General features: G+C 39.4%; 1 protein-coding gene across 2 annotated transcripts in view; it reads left to right on the top strand.

The window, feature by feature from the left end:
• Window positions 1-25,782, top strand: part of astn2 (astrotactin 2) — a 491,396-nt gene that overhangs the window by 272,614 nt on the left and 193,000 nt on the right. For both annotated transcript variants that reach the window (XM_030065131.1, XM_030065132.1), the window contains exon 11: window positions 24,029-24,179. In XM_030065131.1, coding sequence (XP_029920991.1) covers window positions 24,029-24,179 — 151 coding nt within the window. The remainder of the gene's footprint in view (window positions 1-24,028; window positions 24,180-25,782) is intronic.

The raw sequence follows: 25,782 nt of genomic DNA, 5'->3' as shown, positions 1-25,782 counted from the left end.
AATTAAAGTTAACTTGTGTCTAATATTATATTTACATTTCTTGTTTTTGCTGTTGAACTAAAGCCGTTGTGTCAACAAAGCACTTTATAAATCTTCCAATCAATAGCTCTTCAGGCATTCTGATCTGTGCTCCAAGACCAGCATTTCTGTCAATACGGGCCCGTCGATAACCTGGAGTAGTCTGACAGCCAGTGCTAGTGATGAATGACTCCACTTGCCATGATCAAGCCAGCCTTCAAAATACTCCACCACAATCCAGTTCAGCTGCAAGAATTAAATGAAGGATGCAAATCAAATGAATAAACTTGCTTGTCATTACAAATATCCATCAAAAAAAAAAAAAAAAAAATTGATAACCTTAAATTGAAACCAAAGGATTTATATACCAATCTTTATTGTATCCCTCGAGTTTACCAAATTTTAGGTATCCCCGCTAGATTTCTCTGCAATGATTAAAGTAAGCTTAAAGAAAACGGGTAATGCGCTCTCCATTCAATGACAAAAGTGCTTGATTAGAGTCAGCATATTTGTGGTGAGCTGGAACAAGAGCATTAATCAACTGCAGGGGCAGACCAGTTACAGGCTCTGTAATCATGCTGGAGCAGCACTCTAACTTTGGGCCGCATCGTCTGGTCATCCATCATCTGGAAAAGCAAGAAGCGGCAGGGGAGATTAATAACAAGTACATTAGAGTCAGTGTTTAGGTGCCACCAATGTGCTTCTGGGTCAAGCAACAGTGCCATGGTGCCAGAGGAGATAGTCTTGATTAGTTAATGACTAGACCGCTATTGGGGTTTGTGCCCGGTTCCGAGTTTGATAAAAAATCATTTCCAAATTCTTGTGTAATTATGTTTTGAACATTTATACAGAGTTATGTATCGCTGGATTACATTTTTTAAAAAAGTATTTTCTACAAACCATGTGCATTCCGCAATTGATGGAAGTGCACACCCGCTGGCATTGCATTGCTCCAGTTCACACTGGTGCCATGGTGTATCACATGCCTCTAGCACCAACCGGAAGTGTCATGGCACGGCCCATAAAGACCACACACAGAAGTACAAAGCAACTTTTTCTCTGGAACAAAAATGTGTTTTTTCAGGGGTGTTGAGGCTGGAAATAGGACAATGGCATGAAATGCTGAGCTGCTGCTGATGTGGGGTTGTACCTGCTAAATAATAGGGACAGGTGTTTTGACACGCACCGTGTAGGTGGAAAGGTGGAAACTAACTATTTAAAAGGATAAAATTAGCGATAATACCAGAGATGGGTGCTAGACACTGGAGGTGGTTGAGGTGAATTTACCCCCTTCACTAAAAAGCGATTTGAGTCTAGATAAAATGCTGTATAAATGTAATCCATCATCATCATCATCATCATCCAAGGAAAAGTTTGTGCACAAGGTTCTTTTCCTTGCACACAAACAAAATGCACTGAATCACTATGGGCTCAGCATTTGACAAATGGAGAACACTCAAAACTTGAGGCATTTTCCCCTGTCAGAGGGCCGGCTACAGATTAGATGCACTTGTAAATAAGTGAACTTTTGCTTACATTCTACTTAAGCTGATCAGATGACCTCATTTTCCCAGGCTATTCCTCAGGTTGTTTTATGTTTGTCCTTGGCTAGCAAAGGCCTGAAAATGTCTCTGATACCAGAGGAGGTCTGCTGATTGGTCATTTTTACTACAGGACCAAGGGGATTACCAAAGAGTCTGGAATAAGCATAGTTTCTGTCTGGACAGGATTAGTATGAAGGACGGCATAATGCAGTGCAGTACACTGCATATATACTGTCCATATTGTTCATTAATATATGCATTACTTCATTACTAGGTGTTGATAGCCTGTTATTCATACTGAAGAGTTATTGTGTTTCCACTCCATTAGGATATTCAGTCTGGCATTGCCTTCTTTTTTGTGAGGTGCAATTTTATTTTCACTGACCAACTCACTGTATTTTTCTCTCAAAATAATGTGGATTCCTCTTATTTGGTCCAGAAGGAGAGAGGGAGATAAGAATGACACGTATTTGAACCTGATGTTTTTATTTACAGAATTTGTATGAAAACATCAAGTGTGTGGGACACTGTTTTGTCTAGATTATGGTGAGTCTGAGGGCCTTTTCACACCTGAAAGGCTGAACCAAGGTTCATGTTTGTGTCGGCCTGTATACATTTGATCCAGTTAGTTTTGATTTCACATTGCAATTATATGAGTGCACTACAGAACTTTACATAACATACCTGTGTCCTGTCATCATCACCTGTGTGGGATGTAGCTCCCCATACTTGACTTTGTCAAGTATGGGGAGCTACAGCCAATTTGGCGACACACCAGCTCACGTCGATGTGTTGTCAATTTGGCAGTGCTGCTAGCCTTCTATCGCTGTTTGAATCAATGGAAAGAACAGATTGAAAAAATAAATAAAAAGGGGGGAAAAAGGAAATTTGTCCTTCTCATTGGTCAACACACCACTTATAAGGGCATCATGCACCTTTCTGTACTTCTGCCACAGTTTCTTATCTTTGGGTGGCATTTGTCTCCCATCCCCTCATATCTTGTCTCTCAAATCATTTCTGAAAATTCCTTGGAAAGTGTCAGCATTTTTATGAGTTATTTCCAGTTGACTTTTTATAACTTTGTTAGACCATATTTAAATTAAAACTTCTTCTCCCCATGTGCCATCGCAGCTCATCTTTCCTTTTTCAGGTTCTGACGATAGCCTCCCAGAACTTGCTCTAATTGGGCCAAAAGTCTTAACCATTCCATAAAAGATGTTTCACACTAGAAATGAACCAAACCATGGTTTAGTTTGATCTGGACTGAGGCTACCTTATTTCTTCGGACCTGTTTGGTCCAGGCCGTGGTCCAAGGGAGGTTTCACGCCTGTTATTTTGGTCAGATCAAAATGAAAAATCCAAAGGTCTCAACCAAACGAGGTAGGTGTGAAAGGGCCCTAAGTTAGATAGGCTGATAGATTAAACTTCTGTCAAATCCTGCGCAGAAAATGCAAAAATCATCTTCCTCTTTAAGAAATTTCCTCAGTGCTCATGTTGCTCAGATTTAATAGCTCTTAGATTTAATCAATTTAAAGCAACCTTGAGGACAGCCTTTACAGTATATATTCCAAGACCGTCACCATGTTTTGTTTTGTTTTGTTTTGTTTTGTTTTAATTTAATTTAATTTAATTATATTTTATTATATTTTATTTTTTGTTATGGTCTGACTCTGGCACAGCTTTTCACAATATTTGTCCTGCCCAACCGCGGCTCTCAATTGACTAGAACTTGACTGGATTTTGACAAGAGAATAGTCACTGAAGAAGGCAACCCCAGACTTTTGAATCACTTGAGCAACACAATGATCGATACGGTACCAGAAAACTACTATTACTGCTGTAGGGAGATGCACTGTAATAATCACAAATTAAATTGGTCAGGAAAAGGAATCTGACTGAATTGCTCTAAATCACTAAACACTACACTACCACAACTCATCAAGTAATGTTAATTCAGTCTAGGCAGGACCAGTGATTTTTCTTCTCCTATCCAGCAAGATTAGCTTTTGCAACAACAAAATTATATATTCTGGAGCATGCAAAATTACAATATGGCGTGTATGTTTTTTTTAATTCAGCTACTGTCAGAGGCAGCATACACAAATCAAGCACAAAATCGTGTTTTAAAATGCTACACATCATTTTGAGAAACTTAGAAGTATCCCCACTTGTCTTTTTTGCATTTGTTTACCTCACTGTACTCCTCTTAACTGTGCTTGCAATAGGCATCTTGAGTTGATTCTGGTTTCATCTTCAGCTGAGTTAGAATGCATCCCACAGCTGAGTCAACCCATTATTTTTGTTTGTGATGCTTCATCTTGCCCACCCTCGATTTTCCTCTGAATTTAGAAATCATTTGTCAATGTTTTAAGTGCCTGGCAAGCACCACTGACGCACAGAATGCCATGTGTTACCCGTCTGATTCCCAGAAAGTGAGCTGCCAAATAAAGAGGGGTAGGATAAAAAATGAGGGAAGCACAGGATAAACTTTTTTTTGTTTTTTTCCTGTGGATTTGCGGGCTCTCAGAATGGCAGGATTTTCCTTTGAGACTGTGCTAAGCAGGGGGTGTATTTAAGGTTTCAGAACGTGTTGGGATCAGCGCAGAGGAAGTTGTAAAGTCTGGGAGCATCATTCTAGGAGACAATTTCCAAAATTTCATCAGCAAAATCAATACATTCGGTGATTTTCAACTCCTGAGAACATCAATAGGTCTAAATGGGGCAATCAAACAATCAATCAGTCAGTGAGTCAATCCATCAATCAGTCCAGTGCCTCAATACTTCAACCCTTGTGCTTGAAGAATATAGGTACAAAACATATATACTTGCACAAAAATAAATGAAAAATATAAAAAATAACAAACACATAATGTATTTCACAAAGAAAAGAACCCTGTTAAAATTGAATGAGTCCTATTTAAACAAAAAACAAGCAAAAAAAAAAAAAAAATCTGTGGTGTGAACAAAGTTTATTCTAATCTACTCTGTAGACCCAACTTGGATAGACTATCAAACCTTTTTAATTTCATTTAGACTACAGTGATATATCACAGTGCACTGTGTGCCTTGTCAGTTCCTGTTTCTTTCCTCACTCTCTCTTCTTGATTTAGGCTGTGTGTTTCTCATCTGTCTCTTAACTGTGAAACTACACTGTTTAATTAAAAAAAGAGAAAGAAAGAAACTGTTTTCTTTTAATCAAAGCTTATGCAGAGGGAAATTGTTTTTGTTTAATGCAGCCCAAGCAAATAGAGGGAGGATGAAACCATACTTCAGTAACTGTTCAACCACCAGAGCCATTTGTTTTAAGAATGGTTCAAAATTATCATGACTCCAGCAATGCACAAATTGTTTGAAAAGCCGTTTTGTGTGTGGAAACATCAAGTTTTTAGCTATGGCTTGGAGGAATATTACCATGATATCATCAGTCTGAAGTGTTATTCCAGGCTCCATCCAGTGTCCATCTGTTATAATCAGCCCACCAGCCCAAAAACACTTTATTTATAGAGATTTGTACCATTTATCTGACAAGACAAATACATAATCTCAAAAATAGATATGTATCAGGAAAAAAGAAAACATCCACAGCTGATACACACAGACACGGGCACACAGGCACACACAGGCACACACAGGCACACACACACACACACACACACACACACACACACACACACACAGAGTGTATTTAAGTATAGATGGGACCGACCACCCTTAGAAGTATGTGTTCACAGTTCCAGGCACAGTTCCAGGTAAACTATTCACAAAGTTTACGAATGGGTCAAAGGATTTGTGAATTCTCATAATGGAGCTGTTTATGCTACATTTGATGTTGTCCATCTTGATATTCTGCATCAAATCTTTGATCCTCTGGCTGTATGACGGAGGGGTTACATCCATGAAATTGAGCTTCTAGCTAATAGAGAGGAACAAGCGATGACCTTCTGAAAGTGAAATAAGTCGTCCATTGAGCCAAACATTTACAAGGATACAAGGATACAAGATACAAGGAAGTTTATTTGTCATTATACAACAGGTTGTATAGTGAAATTAAAATGTGGTTCCCTCTTGATTGATTAATTGATTGATTGTGTAGAAAATAGAATTATTAAGCCTGGGGGAGTTCAGATGGTGCATTTAGTAGTCTCACAGCCTGAGGGAAGAAGCTGCTCTGTAGTCTGGTGGTACGGCAGCGAATACTTCTGTATCTTTTGCCTGACGGCAGCAGGGTGAACAGGCTGTGGCTGGAGTGGGTGTTGTCTTTTAGGATCCTTTTGGCTCTGCGCAGGCACCTCACCTCCCCGATATCACTGATGCTTGGTAGATGGGTGCCAATGATGTTTTGGGCAGTTTTAATCACTCGTTGCAGAGTCTTCCTGTCCTGGGCCGTACACATCCCATGCCAGTTTGTGATGTTTCCAGTCAGGATGCTTTCAATCGCTTCTTTGTAGAAGCTGACAAGAACTTGGTGTGGGAATTTTGCTTTCTTAAGTTTCCTTAAGAAATACAGCCGTTTCTGAGCTTTTTTAACCAGGGCAGAGATATGTGCAGTCCATGTCAGGTTCTTGTTATGTTGATTCCCAGGAACTTAAAACTGCTCACTTGCTCCACCTCAGCTCCATTGATGTAGACAGGGTTGTGTGTCTTTGCCTCCTTTTTTCAAAAATCAACTATCAGCTCTTTGGTTTTGCTGACATTGAGCATATATACCCCTCATATATACCCCTCTTTTTTTCTTTTTGTGAGAAAGTGAAGAAGATCCACGTTGTGCCTCGTCTTTACCTGACGTAACGTTTTCTGGATCTACCTTGCCTCCTCTGATCCAGACCCTGGACTGACTGGTTCTTATCATTTATCAAATTCCTTTAGTTCTGCTAAAATTACAAGACAGTGATTATCACACCCAAATACACTCAGTGTAGACAGGTGAGCTCAGTTTGTGCCCCAATATGTATTTAAACACATCTGAAGCTGGAGTTTAATACTCTAAAATCCAGTGTAAAGACAGTGTTCATAATGGAATGGGTTCGGTACGTGAGGACAGAAATTTTGCACTACATAAAACTTTACATATATATTCCCAGATCAAAAAATTAAAAGCTTAATCACAAAATGTTTGTGTCTTAAGCCCCAGTACAAAGCCCTCAGTATCCACTCTGGTAGCAGTGGTGCTTTAGGAATCACAAGATCACAGATAACTAATGCTGCTTTATTAAAGCTGCACTAAGTGAGGGCAGATTACAGTGAAGAGACCCTGAGGAATGGCCCACCCCAATTCCTGTGGAATGTGTATATGTGCTGTCCATGTGTGTCAGCGAATGTGCGAATGTGTTTGTAGGAAAAAGGAAAATATATCTTTGCCAGGTGTAGAGTGAGTTATATATAGGCACTTAGTGAAGGTTGCTGCGCTTGTGGTTTTTCTAGGACAGGGCAAATAAGGTAAAGGATGTTGGGATATAGGACAGGCAATAGTTAGAGGTTATCTATCTGAGATGTTTCACCCTGAGGGAACTTCAGCATACAAAAGGAGCTTGCAACCCCCAGGTCATTTTCTCTCAGGCTCCTCTGTTTGTGGATTCAAGTTATTACTATTTAAGCTTCTGTTTTATTTTATTTTATTGCAGATCAGTGCAATTCAGCTACTATTTCTGTTTTTCTGTAAGGGATTTGGTTTGTGCACAAAACAAATCCACACTTCATCTGATATTCAAACAGCTGATAAGACCAGAAAGAGAGCGAAAAGGTCTTTATTGTGCAAATGAATAGAACAGATTCTGGCCACTTAAAAAAAATACAAATAACTATTTGAGTGTAACACGCAACATCATTACAAGTAGGATTTGCAGTTCAATTAAGATAAGAGGAAAGGAGTTAAGATGTGCAAAAGAAAGACTGAAAAAATGGAATTGTGCAGCCTCTGAAGTAAGACAACTTCATCAGGGAAGAGAAGGATGTTTGTACATCAGGTCAACAAGACTCAAAGAGTGTAGAGAAGAAGTAGCTGAGTTTGGTAGAGCTGGAGGATAGAGGCAAATTGCATTCAGCGATAAGCTCAACTTGATAGGCTCACCTGGTACCTTCTAACCAAAATTTGGGTTGATGAAGATCCTGTTTTTCCTTTGTGTTCAGAAAAAGCTATGTCATGTATGTGGAGTAGTACAGCTAACAGTGAGCAAAGTTCCCACACCATTCAACTGCAACTTCAGATGTTCAAGCATACGAGACTGAATAATGTAAAAAATAAAAATCCATGAAAAGCAGATATGTGTCTCTTTTAGATGATAGTTACTGATGTGGTACATGAGGGACTCTGTTTTTACAATCTAAGCACACAGTCTGAAGGGCACGTCTTTGTACTGTGAGAGGAAACCGAAGCTCCGGGCGGAAACCCACGCAGACATGGGGAGAACATGCAAACTCCACACAGAAAGGACCCTGGCTGCCTTTGCGTTTAGTCTCTTAATTAATCATGGGTGTGTTTTGGGTGTAAGATACAATAAACCAATAAGAGTGCCATGACTCATTCCCCTTAAAGCCAGGTATGCTTTTACCTCAGCGGATTGCTATTATAATGGTGGATTTGCCAGGTGAAAAGGAACACATCTGCTTGCACACAAAGTAAAACAGCACAAGCAGACCATCTATGACCACAGCAGGATTCCACCAAAGCTCCCCGAGGTGAAGCAGGTGTAGGAGGAAGTAGTGGTGAATGTGTCCTCAGCTTCTGGCATCACCAAAACTGCTGCACAATGCCAAAAGCGCTACAAAGATGTTAGGAGACGGGGGAGAAAAAAGCTCTCCACACACTGAAAACAGCAATGAAATGGGAGGAGGACCACCTACAACCACTGATGAATAAAATAATAATCTTTCACATTTTAATGTTTTTATTTTTAATCTTGTGCATGTTTGTGTGCTGTTCTGCATCCCTGTGTGCTCCCTTCTCCCAGCGCCTGTTAAATCATTTCCATTTCTTTCTGCTCTTTGTCACAACACATGCATGCATGTGTGTGTTAAAATACTTATACACATTTTCTTCAGACCCCCAAAAATCTACAGGTCTTGTTCTTGGCCTAAGCTTCAAATGGATGCAGGAGTCATAGCTTACTCTTTTTGATACGCTGCTTTGTTTACCACACAGGCCACAGCTCTAAGTCCACATGATGTGCTGCTTGGGTGCCATTGTGAAGAACCTTCAAAGGGAACCAAACTATAAAGTAAACAACTTCAAAGAACCAAAAAAGCCTTTAAAAGCATCCATTTCACCCTGGATTTGACAGTAAACTTGTTGTCTGCCTGCCTTTAATATGTATTTCTAAATTTCTGCTGAGTTTCTGCTTTGTGGATTTGTGAAATGATAAGATTTCGTCCAAATTTCCTTTCCTTTGTTTGTCCTCGAGGGAAGTCTGTTTAATATGTATCTGGTCATGGCAAAAAGACCCCTTGTGTTCAGCTAATTCCTGGTTCCTGTCAAGTCCTCCCTCGGCCTTGAAAAGGATAGAAGAAAGCATTCGTAGCATGCCACACGAATACATCACTATGATAAGGAGGAGATGCAAATCAGAAATTCCACTGAGGAGGCAACAGTGAGACAAAACCCAAGTGATATGCAAAGTTCAAATGAAGACACTTTGTTAAACACAAAATGGAAATAGTTTACTAAACCCTTATTTGTTAGTTTATTACAAAGCAGGAATCAGGATTTCTAGCCTGAGAGCGTAGCCTCCACCTTGCGTATTGTTTCAGGTACATAATATATCACAGGATAATAACTTTTCTGGGAATACATAAGTGGATGTGTATGGGCAGTGAGTCATAATGTCTAGAGAAGGCTGCCCACCCTAAACTGACCGCTAGTATGTAGCATATTTGGTGTCATTCTTTCTTGTGGTTCATGAGATTAAGTTTTTGTTAATGTTTTAAAAAAAATCCATCACAGTAAAAAATTCCAGGACTGTGTGTGTGTGTGTGTACTACAGGGAGAATAATTCAGAAACATCAGCTACATATATGTTACTGGAGGAAGACAAAATATGAAATACACACATATGTACATATATACATGTTTGTGCGTGTGCATTTGTTGTTTTTCTTTAGTTCCATCTCTTTTTTTTTTTTTTTTTTTTGGATTACTGGTTGGATTGGCTGTTGGATTATTGGCCAGAATGAAGGATTAGCTAAACTAGCACAACGCAAATCCCAGGCTCTTAACAGATGGGACACGTTATGATAACTTGCATAGTGAACTGTAGGATTATCTGTTGGTGTTTTCCTTTTTATTTTCTGTTAAGATGATGGACTGTATCCCCAGTATCCTCCAGTTCATGTGTCAGGATGGGGCGAATCATGGTGAGAAGAATGATAACTTATCGGTGGATATTTTCTCCCTGTTTTGTCTTTCATTTCATTGATTCTGAGGTTCCAGTGCCTTTTCTATCTCTGAAGTCTTCAGTTCACCCCTCTCTTGGACAAAAGTGGACACCTGTTTCTCAGACATGCTAACTTTCTGCTTATTAACCTTGTAACCAGGCTCTCTCCTCAGCACAATAAAAAAGGCTGGGAGAGTGGCTTGCAGTACTTTCTGCTCTCCATCTGCTTCAGAAGCTTGTACATGTTACTGGGTTGCTGCTGAGTGACCCTCTCAATACACCTCGCAAACTTGGTATGCGCATCCTTAATCGTAATACCAACCTCATCCTGCGTTGCATCTCTGGCTGTCTTTTCTGTCTTTTCTTGATCTGACAAGCAGCTCTATTTAAAGAGAAGTTAAAACTCCCCTTATAGCCTCTCCCTTCTCTCTCTCTCTCTCTCTCTCTCTCTCTCTGTCTCCCTCTCTCGCTCTCTCTCCAGATTCTTCTAATAAGAAGCTACTTGATGGTATAATTGTATTTATTTTAATGACATTTTTTTATGACTGTAACTGCTGTCTTCACAAGAATATGTATGACATTTTTTTTTTTTTGGGTCAATTTCCCTTCCTGACAGACTTCAGATTTCCCCCTTCATTCCATGTCATTCAGTCACTTGAATAACAGTGAATACCAGCTCATTCCTACAACATTTTGCAGTGAGTTTCAAATCAGTTCAAACTGTTTTGTGATCAGAAAGAGATGACCCCTCAGTAATATTATATTGTTGTGGTCGTTTTGATTTCAGTAACTTTAAACTTATTGTTCAGGCATTTCTGTTGACTGGTGAAATAAGACCTGTGGTATTTGACAGCACTTTTCAGGAAACTAAAATAAATTTCTTCAGCTATAACCACTAGCTGATAGTTTATTGCTCTGATCATTTTGATTTCAGTAAAAGTATAAATCATATTATCAGTTTATTGTTGTTCCTACTGAGTTATGTAATGATGTAATGAGTTATGTAATGTGGTAGCTGTATGAACTGTAATATCACTCATTTCTGTGTTAAATGATATGTTGAAAATAAGCAAAGAGGTACATTTTTGTTTTGTATTACTGTTGGGAACGCCCAGTGTGATTTCATTGTGAGAACAGTGTTTCACCTCCCTTCCCTTGCCACTTTCCTACAGAGGGCCACTTGAGCTGCCAACAATTGCCTGTTCAACAGTTGGCTTACAATCTTAGTTTGTGCACAGTCATTTGAGCACACTTTCATTGATCAACTCGACCAAAGATATGGCTGTGTTTTTCTCAAGTGTGCTTGATGCCAGCCTAAGAGGAGTCTGTCAGAGTCTGTTGACTGCAAATTGTGAAGGCCAATATTATTGTGTGTGCACTGCTGCAAATAACAGGTCATGCAAGATTTGAATCCTTTTCATAGATGGAAGAAAGATCCAGAGAGAGGGTTAAGGAAACAAAAACTAACATTTTAGCAAAACATGCTTGCTTTCATATAATGGTTCTGGGGAGTTCAAGGCTCTTGCACAGGACTCCCAGAATCCCTTGTGTGGTGAGTTCCAGTTGCTTTCTTCAGGGCGCAGGTTTAGCTTTCCTACAAGTGCTAAAAGTGCTCCATGAGATCTTTCATCCCACCAGCCATTTATTTTGACCAAAGCTTTAACTTTATGTTCTCTTTTTGTTTTTAACTTCTGACTCATTTTTTTTCCTGTTGGTCAGGTGACAGTGTTACAACTTTTGTGCAGTTTGTCTTGAGTGTATCCATTGGATGTATTCGTATTTGTGTGTGTGTGTGTGTGTGTGTGTGTGTGTGTGTGTGTGTGTGACTACTGTCCAGTGGTGGAAAGAGTGCATATTTCTTCTTAAGTAGAAGCACTGTTACTTTGCTGATAATGTACTGAAGTAGAAGTAGAAATACTGCTGTTAAAATCTCCTTAAGTAAAAGTAAGAAGTAGCTCATTTAAAATGAACTCAAAGTGACAAAGTGAGTTCCTTTTTGGAAACATTAACTGTGTTAGCTGTGATCTTTTTCATGCAATTAGAAAAGGATGAGAGAACATGGTTCAAACTAGATTCTTTTAAAGGGGCATTCTGCAAAACTGTGGAGGGTTGTTTGAAGTGAGGACCCTGTAGATTCAACTGACAGATGTGAAAGAAGCACATAATTATGATGGTTGAGTGTACATGGTTCTCATCGTCAGGCCAGCTCACTGATATTTTTTCTCCTTTTCCCCACACTTCTACCATATTATAGCCCACCGGTCTAAATGGTCTTCACTTCCATCAACCATCTGCAGTTTTTTTTTTTTTTTTTTTTATTGCACTTTGTATTGGAAGTTGGTAACAACAAAAAGTAGAACAAAACAAAGTAGAAGCAGACTTCTCTTTTCAGCTTTTATTGTGAAAGGTTCCACAATCTGTCATTGATCATTTGCACTCTATAAAGGATATGATTTAAAATGTAGTGAAATACAATACTCAAGCAAAAATGTAGTTGAATACAAGTAAAATTACTGACTTTAAAAGAGTGGTTAAAACATACAAGTACACAAAAAACTACTAAATTACAGTAGTATTACGGACAGTTTGATGTTTCTGCAAACCAAGAATATGTTGAAATACAACATTTTCAAGTTTTGTGACATAGTGTAGAGAGAGCAAAAAACACATTAAGAGGAAGGCGGGGTAGAAGATGGTACAATCCACAGGACTGATTCTGCAGACCAGAGTTTGAGTCTGTGTTCATTTTTAGCAAACATTAGCTAGCTAACGTTGGGTAGTATAAGCTAATGTTTTGTAACATTAAACTTGACCTTTTCCTAACAATAACCACAACTATGCTTCTGCAGGCCTGGGTTTCTGCCCCATGTCAAGCGAAAGCCGTGTTTATTTTTAGCTAATGTCAGATGTTAGCTAATGATTATAACATGGACCAAAAAGGCAAAACTCCCAGGCCTCCCAGTCAAGGCAACAGTCAGGTGTGCATTGATTGCATTGATATTAACAGTGTAGTGCCTCAAACAAAAATAATCTCTCTCAATCATCACGTATGGCCCGGTAGAAGTGTGTGTTGGGGTGTGTATCTGCAGAGACGCTGCCCTCTGCATGGATTTCCTCATTTTGCAGAGCTCAGGACTCTTCTGGGCATCAGCCATTGGGCAGTGGGTATGTAGCTTCCAGCCAATAACAGCTCACAGTGCCAGATCAATTGCATGGTGTCCAATCAGAAGCTACAAAAATTTAGTGAATATAGTGAGTCAAAATGCCAAGTGGACAAAGCTTGTGTGAATCTGGCTTTGGTTTACCCACTAGTGAGTTCTGAAGGAGAGGATGAAGATGAAGAGCAATGCGGTTTTGGCCTATTTTTTATTGGACAGGTAGGGTTTGTTTTCTAGGATGGTGACAGAATGTTTTACATTTCACCATCCTGGGAAAAGAAAATGCACTGCCAGTGGTTAGCTGAGCCAGGAAGGAGAAGCCAACTTTGAATGTTGCGTTTACAAACCACAACCAAAATCCCACTCACTCTGCATTTAAATGAAAGTTATGCCTGGACAATAAACTAAATTCTGCCCTTCAAAGTTTGAAGTGTACAACAACCTGATAATTTTATAAATGAATGGATGACTTCAGGTAAAATTTAATAAACATATATATCCATCATGCCTTATAATTCTGTAAAATCTGTAGGGTGTTTAAAAGTTTTTCCTTTTTTTGAGTAACAGGAGAGAAACAAGAAAAGAAAAACAAGAAACATTTGTTTCTAGACAAGAAAATGATTGACTTTCAGCTTTTTAGGCAGTTACTCTACACAAGTCTCGAAAGATAGCTTGCTATCCAAACAGATTCCTAAGTATGTATATCATTGGACAGTTTTGTTTTGGAAACACTGAAATGCGACATTTATAGCACCTTCATAATCATACTCTTGGAAAGCGCATGATAATAAAATGCACTTCGTTTTATCAGTGTTTAAGACAAGCCTGTGATCAATGAAAGACACCTGGAAAGCATCAAAAGATTTTGATTTTAAAATGTAGATGGTCAATTGAAGTGTGGATCCCGAGGCATATAAGATCAGTGTCATTACAGAGCATTGAGGGGGAGATATTGCCATTTATTTAAAGAGTGAATAAAAACGCCCTAAAGTGGACCCCTGGAGGACCACTGTACTAACTTCAAGGGACCTGGATTTGCTGCCATCAATAACAGCTTTAGTTCCTCCTTTGAGGAAATCTTGAAAGCACTTGATAGACAGATCATCTAAACCAATGCCAGATAGCTGGGGAAGAAATTCAGTCCTGGACCTACCTGCTGGGACTGGTCCAGGGTGTTTGTGTGTGTGTGTGAGTGTGTGTGGAGGGTGTGCTTGGGTTGGGTCAGTGAGGGTTGATTACATGTTTTTACATTCACATGGATAAAAATAATAGTTTAATGGGCCATTTTGACAACCTGACAGAGATTTTAAGTTCATTGTGGTATTTTTATTTTTTTATTGGTTCATTTTTAAACACATAGTCTTGCAGTTTTAAAGGGCATAGTTCACTACATTTAGCACCCCAGTCCTTGCAGGTAACAATATAGTCTTTTAAATTCACACAAGTGCAGGATTGGCTGTTCACACCAGAAACTATTTTATAGTGTGTGTGTGCAATAAGTATTTTATTTTATTTATTTTTTATTTTATTTTATTTTATTTTATTTAAAGAAACCATGCAGACTGTATTTCTAATGTATCCTATTGACCGTTAGGAAACAGCAGTGATTCTATTTCTAACAAGTATAATGGATGGGTATATTTCATTAAAATGTGGGAGAAAATGAGGGGAAAATCAGAAGAGTTGGCAAGCACAAGATGCATATTTGAGACACACTTCAGACACACTGAGACACACGCTTCAGATCACAAGTCATCTGCGGAGCTCCGCTCTGTGGCGCGTCCAGTCTGAACAGCCCAATCGGTTAACATGGGCAGCATAAAGAAGTGAGCAGCGCTTCACGACACTTCTGCGTCCTCTCTGAACCCCGTCTAGAATATTCACGTGCATGTGGTTGTGACTGGCCAGTTAGCCCAGTCCTGGAACGTGCATGCAGCACGCTCTTGTGCACACCAAATGGCACACCAAAGGGCGGTCCCGTAAGAAACAGACCACCTGATTTGACTCTTATCACAACATTGAATGGACATTATCAGTCATAATCACCCCCACAGGTATGGATTTGTAGGGCTCTATGGCACCTTCTAGTTTGTCAGGTTTTGATCATCTATTGCTATTGTCAGTCCATCTTAACTGCTCAGACATTAGCTTTAACCACTTTTGTTGATTACTTGGGTAAGGTTATGTATCTTTCTTAAGGTTAGGGATGGGGTTTGTTGTGATGGTTAAGTTTCGGAAAAGGTAAGCTCTTATGTTTGTTGAAGATGTAAGAGATATGGATCAAAATTATCATCATCTTTTGACTTTTATGTTTAACTTGATCAGTGCGTTGTAGACATGGTAGACTGTGTATCAAATACGTTGCAAAGTTATTATTTAAATCTTCACATATGTCTTGCGTCTGTAAGTGACTCATTTTCCATGCAAATTTGAGGTGGAAGAGACGTGGAAGGATTAAGGATTAAGTGATTTCATAATTTTTCATCGCTTTTGTGATGTTCCATTGGTGTTTTTCAGTTTGTCTCCATGCTCTATCTTTGCGATTTATCTCCACATCATTTACAAAGAGACTGAAAAGCTTGAAAAGATAGAAAAATAACCTTGTGACCTAAAGGCTTCTCCTTGGACGTTCTGTATACATATGAAGGAAGTAAATGTCAGCTGTTTTCTCCCCCTTTGTTTAGCTGCTATTTATTTGGCCTTGAGGAAGACATGCACCCTGTTTAACATCAGTGGATCTGTTCAGTCACCAGGAGTAAAAGACTCCTTGGTCAGGATGCTAACCTACTGAAATGCCAAGTACAACACTAGATATATAGAATAAGATATACATCTGTTTTCACCTTGGCTTTGTGTTTGAAAGACAGCTGCTACACAAGAGCCAAATAATGTTCAAATATTCTGTCTACCCCTGCAAGGTGATTTCATAAAGACTGGGATTTTTGGTGTTATTATATGGGGGTTACTTTACTACACTTTAAAATTATGCAATTTTGTATATTGGGAATTTCATATAAGTGTGTTATTATATATTATTTTTTTTGTTTGATTTGTAGTAGTAATGTGTTTTAAAAAGAGCAATGAAGAGCAATAACTTGGGCTGTTCTTGCAGGGGTCTAGAATTAGAATTAGTAATTAAATGTTGGTGAGGCCAGTTTTTCTTGTTTTCTTGTCCCGGCTGGACTGGAGGTCTGCTCTGCTAATAGACTGTGCGAGACAGAGCTTGTTTGAGCGGGAGTGGATGAAGAATGCTTGTCCTCTTAGTCTGCTCAGAACAGCAGGGATGTTGTGTCTCTCCGTTGCTCCACACACAAAGCACAAATTACAGAAGATGAAGTTGAGTTATAACGGTCAGCGATATATTCCTCCTAGGAAATGTTTTGATTTTTCTTCATTTTTATTCATACCAAAATATGCAGATTTAATACAGTTGAGGTAAAATAAAAAACACATTTTCTCCAGTTTGAAAAACAAAACAAAACAAAACAAAACAAAAAAAAAAAACAAGTGGTGACGTGGTTGGGCAAGCTGCATAGTTTAATGCATAAGTGAGTTTATAATGAAGATGATTTTGTTTGACTTTTCAGTGCCCATTGGTTAGGGTTGGGGGTTGATAGTGAGATTCATGCGTAATTACTAGTGCACAACAGGGCTTCACACTGTGAGTATTTCACTTGCATTTGCCCCTAAAATTAGATGTGTTCACCAGAAAAATAATTTACCAGCACAGTGTGCATGTAATGATTATAGTCTGTCATAGGTTTTGCCACAAACATGAGCATATCAGCCGAACACAAAAATAAGTGTGATTATTAAACAACAGCTGAATATGAACTAGTCTTTGTGTGTGGCAGGCAAGGTTCATTGTGTATTTTTGGTGATATGTGCTGTCATGCACATGGGTGTCCCTTTGTACATGCACATATACACATGCAAACATGCAAGGTAGATTAAAATTTCTTTGTATGCTCTTTTTTTTTTTTCTTGAGGAGGACATGTACTTTTTGGGGAAAAAGCTAGCACAGAGCCCTGTACAGTAAGTTCAGGGTGGAGATTTCTTTGTGATTTTTGTTTATGATTATGGTTGTCTAGGGTTGTCTGTATTTATGAAAGCCTATATTTATAGGTTGGCTACTTAACCCCTTGTAGACTATTGTCGCGAATTCGCCTCAAACCACTTCCAGTCTTAATGCAGCCGAGGTGGTGTATGTATCCCACTGGATGCTGTTGATGCATATTTCACACATACCAAGAATTGTATTGGAAGCACTCTGCCACCAATAATTTAGCATCCGCTTGAAGGCAAAAACACAAACAATTTATTTGTGTAGATAATTGTAAACAAAATTCAGGCAGTAAGGGGTTAACATGCATTTATATCAATTAATTCATTAGTTACTGTAATTATTTAGTCATTTATTTGTTTATTTATTCTTTATCAATACACAAGGGACAAGGGAAATAAAAAAATAAGGGACATTAAAGGAATTTGGAAGATTTTTTATATTTGTCTAACCTCTCCAAAATCCAGTTTAAACTCCGCCCACTTCACAATTTATATGATCACATGGCCATCTTTCCTCATCAGAGAAACTCTGGGAGATAAAATGGCTTTTTTTTTTTTTTTTTTTTTCAACATAATTGTGTTTTATGTATGCTTATGAAGTCGCAATAGCTCTCCTCCTGAAAATGTGTGGTACCCATAATCCTTGGTACAATTACTGTATTACTCTAGAGACATTTTATCACATTAACACCACATGCCCAAGATGGATTTTGTTTGTTTGTTTGCCAGTATTTTAATTGCTTCCAATGGAATGACATTGCCACATATGCATTGATTTAAATAATTAATTTATGTCCATATGGAAAAAAAGCTGCAGTGCAGGACATAAATACGATGAGTGCAAAAGCAGCAGATGCACTTCCACTTGCATGCACTATATTGACGATGACAGTTACAATGAGTGTGGGTTGTTTAAGAGCCCAGTTGATACTGCATTTTTGGGGCTGATACCATGAAAATTTTGACTTTATAAAGTCACACACACACCGACAGAGACACACACGCACAGTGATCTCCACATCTTCCAAAGTCCTCTCAGCTCAGTGGGATGCCTGTTTCCCATCACTCAAGATCTTGCTGCTTTTTGTTGAGTCACGTCACCACGTCACTCTCACATTGTGCGATTCCCTGTGGTCCCATTCTGAGAGACAGCGCTTTTGCTCCTTCCTCAAGAAAAACACATTGTCCCCAGGGGTTCTCTATCCCCTTTTTCATCTTGACAGTGGGCATGCACACAGGCATGGCTGAACACAACACGGGCTTCACAGCATTGGTCAAGCTGACGTGAATCTGAGGGAAACACAAAGACCTCAGATGTCGGAAAAGATTGATTTCTTTCTTTCTGTTTTTGTTTTTGCTTTTATTTTTGACAAGTCATTCCTCTCTCAATCTCTCTATCTCCCCATCTCTTTCACACCCACACACAAACATGCACACACACACACACACACACACACACACACACACACACACACACACAGTAGTCACATAAACTGTCTATTCACTCAGCCTCTTTTGACTTTCTTTCTTCTTTCTGTAGACCTGCCCTGCTTTCCTCATGTACTCCTTGGATGTCTGACACCTTTGAGACTGAGCACTGAGTCACAGGAATGGCTCGCCAGATAACCTCTCCTGCTAACAATCCCTCCTCCCTCTCTTCCTCTGTCTCTGGGGCTAAATCAACTTTGAACAACAATCTGTTGTTGTTGTTTTTTTGTTTTTTTCCTTCCCATCTCTTCTCAGCTCCCTCCTCTCCTGCCAAAGACTTTGTCACCTACTTTGAGTTGATGATAGACAACATCAGATGATCCTTTTCCCACTTACCCAGTAGCAATCCCCTCAGGCATTCTCTGCCTCTTCCATTAACCTCTTTGACTCTAGCTTATCTACCCTACATACCCTCTGCTCGCATGAAGTCCTCTGATTCATCTCAACCACCAGACCTACAGTCAATTTGAAAATTATTAGCACCCTTCATAAAAATGAGAAAAAAAATGGTTGTAGGAAATTATCAATGCATAAATTAAGTTTTTTTTTTTTTTTTTTTTTGCTATTAAATATATGGAGGTGGTATTTACTTTAAAGGAAGTGCAGTTTGTGCCAAGTAGATGTGCTGTGGTTTGCATAGACACTTGGAAAACTGGGTCCCTGTATTGTTTGCATTGCATGTTCTTTCAGTATGCCCTATGTATGGGAGTGACATATAACACACATGAAGAATGTAACTTTCAAATTATTCCAGAATAAGGCTTTCTCTTGGGGTAGAAAATGCATCCAACATGTTAATTAAGGCTCAAGGAGCATCAACAAGAATATCAGCAAGATCAAATGCTTTTATTAGCTAAACTACTTTGGCTACCTTTAGTTTCAAGTGCCAGCCCTGCCTATGTTGGCGCCCTTGGCGCCCCCTCTGACCGCTAGTGGCGCCCCTCCAGCAGATGGCGCCCTTAGCATTTGCCTATACTTCCTATGCCATGGGCCAGCCCTGGTTTTAACGCAATAAAACTTTCAGTTAATATTTGGCAAAACTTCTCATGGAGGGGATTACAGCCCTGAGCCACTTCCTGACAAGATTGGATATATTTTTGGAGGGATCTTTGACAAATCCTCCATGCAGAAAATTTCACAATCCATGGTATTCTTTGGTTTGCACTTGTCTTCCATCCTCTTCAGTTCAGATCATTGGTTTTCAATAAGGATATGTCTGGAGACTGAGATGGTCACTGCAAAACATTGTGTTGTGTTCACATAGCAATTTTGATGAGAGTTTGAGGTCATTCTTTTGTTGAAAGCTCCATCAGTAGCAAAATCCCAACCTCCTGGGAGAGGCAACCAGATTTTGGCCTAAAATGTCCTGGTGCCTAGTGGAATTCATTATGTCATTAATCTTAATGCCCCTGGGCCACAAGCAGAAAAACGACCTCAAACCATGAATGATCCAGCATCATATTTTACTGTGGGTATCTAGTACTTTTTATGGTATACAGTCATTTTTTCTTGCCAAATATGATTGTGTGCTTTGGCAAAAAGTTCAATTTTAGTTTCATCTGACCACAGCAACAGTTCCAACTGTAGTTCCATATAGCACTTAGCCTGTATGGAAGTATGTTGTATTCCATATACACATCAAGTGAGAACCCATGCAAATAACTAATCAAATGCATGTGGTGAAGTGAAGTTTTGCATCGACTGCCTGTGTATGCAAATCTCAGAATACATATTTGTTGAACTTTGACTTAGGAATTTGCTCATACAACCAATAGAAACATCTTTTTGGCAGCCAACATAATGGTGAAGTCTTTGATTCTGGCAGTGCCCCAGGCATGTTGTGTTGTGCTTATGTGCTATATATCACAACTCCCATTAAAGCGTAAGTAGCATAGCGTACTGCTTCGCTTGGTCAGCAGTTTCACTGCATGCTGTATATTGCTCCATCTGGTTTCTAGGTAGCAAGTGGCTTATGAACTTGACTGCCACTCTAGACATTTCTAATGTAAGTCCTGTCTTATTAGATTCTGATTTGATTAGTCAGGTTACACTGAAGTGACACTGACGAGCATAAGGTTTCAGCAGAACCAACATGCTACTTTCAGCTTTGCTGCAGAAAGTTTATGAAGTTTGGCATGCTGCCTCCAAACCATAGCAAACAATGCAATTTTCTCCACTACACTACTAGTCCTTTTACTGCTCACCAGGGTGATTGCTGCCGAGCAGGTGAAGTTGATACTTGATATTCCCAAGATTCCACTAAACTGTGCAGCTCTGATGCTGTGATCCTTTGCTTCTTCTTTACCTCCCTCATCATCTAACTCACAGTGTGTGGCTACAGTTTTAACAGGTGTCCCCTTCTTGAAAAATTGCCCTGACTGTGCTCACTGGTATTTTCAACTGTTCATGTGATTTTAATATCCATTATCTTTTGCGGTGTGAATAATTTTGACCCCTTTTTTTTTGTTGAGGAAAATAGTATAGATAAGAATAATAATAGATTGTCTCTGCTCATTTTCTTGAAGGCTGCCAATAATACTCCTCTTACTGTCTTCTCCAGACCATTACCTGTGAGCTACTCCCCAGGACAACCACCATCAACTCTTGTGACATTTGGCTACCCACCAACAGCCTTTATGTCAGCTAGAGGCATTTCTTTTCTCAATAAACCTAAAGTATCCTCCACTGATCTGTGTCGAACTGGCGACTGGAAATAAGTTTTGTTCTCTCCTAAACTCTTGGATAATGCTGTTCCACTGATTCTCTCAATATCTCTCCCACGATAGCCTGCTCTCTGCAACCACTTTGGCTTCAAGACAGCCCATTTTACTTCAACATTTTACTTCGACTGTACTTCTTAAGGGTGGTGTCGCTCAGGAGATAGTGTGGTTGCTTGGTAAATGTGAGGTTCCTGGTTTAATCCCGGCTCCCCCAGAGAGCATGTCCAAATGTCCTTGAGCAAAACACTGAAGCTTCTAACCGGTCCTGATGGGCAGCTCAGCACCTTGCATGGCAGCCTCTGCCATTAGTGTGTGAATTGATGAAAATGAGGAAAATATTGTAAAGTGCTTAGAATGGTCAACAGACTTGAAAAGTGCTATAGAAATCCAGTCCATCTGCCATTTTATCTTGAGTCCACTGGATTATGACACTCTGCCAGAGCTGCTTCTGTTTGTGCAGTCTTCTTCCTTCCAAACCTTCCTTTCTACTGTCTTTACCATTGTCCACTACTTTCTTATGATTTGCCTTCCATCTATTAGACTGCACTTATCAGGTATTACAGGGAGAAAGCCACACATACCCTCTCCACTGAGGTCCTCCAAGGCCTAGTCTTTGGCTGTCTCCTCTTCTCCCTATCCTAGAGCACCCAGCCCTGTCATCATGTCAGACACCTTTTTCTAACAGTGATATGTCAAATCAACTCTACTTTTCCTTCCCATCCTCTGACACCCAGATCGAAACATGCATCTCATCTTGTCTCATTGACATGTTGAGTTGGACATCTACCTACCATCTCATACTCAGTCTAGACAAGACTACTTTTAAACCCTGCTCTTTGCAAGGTTTTGCCACCACTGTTGACAACAGCATGATGACTCCTGTCCAGGCTGCCAAAAAGCTTTATGTGACTCCAGATAGCAGATTTTCATGTAAGGCCCCGGATGTTCAGTGGAATTCAAGTGAAGCCATTCTGGTCTCCCAACTAAACATTGGTTGCACTTTAAAATAATAAATGTTGTCAAGCCTTACTAAACTGAATTATTGATGAGTTAAATAATGATGACCAATAATAAAAACACAATATGGCATTAGTAATTCATAACAAATGACAGGCACAAATGTGCCATCATTGCAACTGATTAACCTGACATATTTCACTAACCTTATATTAATTACACAGTAAATAAAGGAAATAAAACATATGGCATCTTATAATTGGCCCCCAGTGTCAGTAGTGGTATGTGTCAATATAAACATGCTACATCTTATATTTGACATCGGTGTGAAATGTACTATATAAGATTAAGACTTATTGAAATTATTTAATGCTTACAGTATTGTATTTTTTTCTGTTCTGGTATGTTGTAGGATTATATGGGGGTAGGGGTACTGAGAATTGGAAATTTGCTCATGCTTGAGAAAATCTCCCTTTATTCAGCATGAAACAAAAAACCCAACATACTGCCTCTGATTAGATTTTAGAAACAAATAGGTTTGAAGCACTTTCATAGATTTAGCGTTACGCCAGCCAGCCCCGCATTCATTGTAAACAGTGTAACATGTACTATAAGCATGGCATCGAAAGTTTGGCCCCATATACCATTTCAACAATGGCACATATGCCCCTATAGGCTAGCTTTCTATGTTTGGCAGCAGTGTTGTAATAGCATGTGCCACTTCAGTAGTGGCAGATATACCACTAGTAACACTTCATCTTCAGTTTGGGACCAATGTAGCAGATGCCACTTTAGTAAAAAACACTTAAAATAATTACTTCCTTTGGATGCTCCGAAAGAGGTCATGTTAGAAACTTAGAGGAATCAGAGGGGACTGAGGCAGATCTTTTGATACTACCTATAGTCAAATGTTTCTTTTCATGAGGAATTAACAAAAAGACATATGACGCAACATATCATCGTCACATATCCTCTTGTGGTATTCCTGTTAGCTCTGTGTAATGCAAAAAAAAAAAATGTCAGATTTTGTTACCACAGGTTTTGCTATTTCACCATGTTTCTGAAAGAGTAATTACTACATGCGTTGTGGACTGTCGAAGCCAGGCACACACACACACACATATATATATATATATATATATATATATTTAACAGTACTAGTAATAAAAAAGAAGTAAAATTGTGCTTTCAGGTCCAGAAGGAATGGTAATGGTAAAGGGATGGGTGTTCTGTGAGTTGGTGGGGGGGTCAAGGGCAAGCAAGCAAGTGAGCCATAGAAATCTCTCTTGCTCTCTCTCTCTCTCTCTCTCTCTCTCTCTCTCTCTCTCTCTCTCTCACATACACACACACACACACACACACACACACACATAAATGTATCAGGTTCACTAAACTGTATCATATACTGCCATAAGGCACACGGCTCTTTCTGCTAGATCAGAAATAATGATAAAATTGTAGGTTCACTGGGAATGAGGAAGAAGACAAAAACAAAAAAAAAAAAAAAAAAAAAAAAAAAAAACACCATGTGTAATCCTGAATAGTTTCTTTATTGCATGAATGGCATAGCTGAGACATGGTTACGACAGATGACAGGGAACTGCGCAGACATTTGTTTTCACGTATGGCTATTTACTTATTTACTCTTACTCTAAGCAAAAGCATCTGTATTTTCTTGTTTTCAATGTTTTATTCTTTTCTTCCATTCAAGGGAGGAGGCTATGTTGTCCACTTACTTTGAGACAATGGATGATCTACTGGCATCTTTTGGGCCTGTCCGTGACTGCTCCAAAGATAATGGGGGCTGCAAGAAGAACTTCAAATGTGTCTCTGACCGACGACTAGACTCCTCTGGCTGCATGGTAAGTGCAAGTAATTGTTTTATATTTATGGTCACAGCAAAGGCTGGCTTGGGCAATCTCAGGCCCCCAGGATTCTGTGGTTGTGCGATTGTGCATTTGATTTTTTGCAGAAAAGATAATGCATCATACATAATTTAGCACGTCACAGTAAAATACATAGGCAGAGACATGCAGGAAATGGGTCCAGATTACCTGCAGTAGCCGTTATTTACCATCACTTGATTTCACTAAAATGTCATGTCAAGAATATAGTTAAATACATTAAGCAATTAAATCAGTGTCAGAGTTTCTCTGTGGTTGCCCGCCACCACTGAACTGGCCATCGGGCATACTGGGACAAATCCCAGTGGGCCAGCGGACCCTAAAAAAAATCCATTATGTTTTTATCAGCCTTGTCTTTACCAGCCCTCTCTCTGTGTTTGTCATTCGGTATGCACATGAACGCATGCAGTGTGTTTTTTCTGTGATTGGGCTAACTGGCCAGTCGTAACTAAGTTAATTAATGTGCATTAACATTCTAGACCGGGTTCAGACGGGACATGGAAGCACCCTGAACAACTGCCTGCCTCTTTTCGGCATCCATGTTAACCAAGTAGGCTGTTCAGACAGGATGCGCTTCGGTGCAGAGCTCTCAAGCACAGCTCATGATATGAGGTGGCAGTTTGGTCATCCAGAATATTCTCTCAGCAGGCTGCAAGTGAATTTCACAAGAAAACACACAGAAAATACCTTTTAGATGGTCAAATATGTGTGCCATGCTTGCCAACTCTTTTGATTTCCCTGCCCCTCTCCCGCTGTTCTCCTGGGCTTTCATTTCCCCTGATTTTCTCCCACATTTGGATGATATTTCAGAATCTGCCAGTCCACTATATTTGTTATAAATAGAATAGAAAACACAGTCTGCATGGTGTCCTTAGAGTTCCACCTCCACTGAAAACATATTGTGTTCTATCAGAGTCAAAACAGCCTAATTTAAAGAGCTACAATAACTAAAATCATGCTTATACCTAACTTTGACAGCTGCTAGGGCCCCCTGGTGGCTCACCGGATAAGGGTGCGTACCATGTGTTAAGGCTGCGTCCTGATTGCAGCGTCCTGGGTTTGAGTCTGACTTCAGGCCCTTTGCTGCATGTCATCCCCTCTCTTTCCCCTGCCTATCCTGTCTCTCTCTCTACTGTGACTGTCAAAAAAAAATCTTTAAAATAAAGTTTGACAGTTGTGTCTAAGCTGAGAAAGAGCTGGGGGGGGGGGATTCGGATGTGAACAACCAAGGTCCTGCATGTGTGTGAATTTAAGCAGATTTAAAATATCATTACCAGCAAAAATAAATAAAAATGAACAAATAACAAATATAATCCAATGATCTTAAATAATCTACATTCCTTTTCACTTTTATTCATGTGAATGTAAAAACATGTCATGAACGCTCATAGACTGGACCCAAGCACACACACAACCCGGGCTGGTCCCATAGATAAATCCAGGGCTGAATTTATTTCCCAGTACACCCATGCCTGCCACAATTGAATTTCTACTGCTGGGAGGAAAATAATTAGTGCAATTACAGTCTACAGTCTACAGTCTAATTACAATCAATCTCTGT

This window comes from Myripristis murdjan, chromosome 12 (genome assembly GCF_902150065.1).
Source record: "Myripristis murdjan chromosome 12, fMyrMur1.1, whole genome shotgun sequence".
Taxonomy (NCBI): domain Eukaryota; kingdom Metazoa; phylum Chordata; class Actinopteri; order Holocentriformes; family Holocentridae; genus Myripristis; species Myripristis murdjan.
The sequence above is the reverse complement of the archived record's forward strand: the minus strand, read 5'-3'. Positions and strand labels throughout refer to the sequence as shown.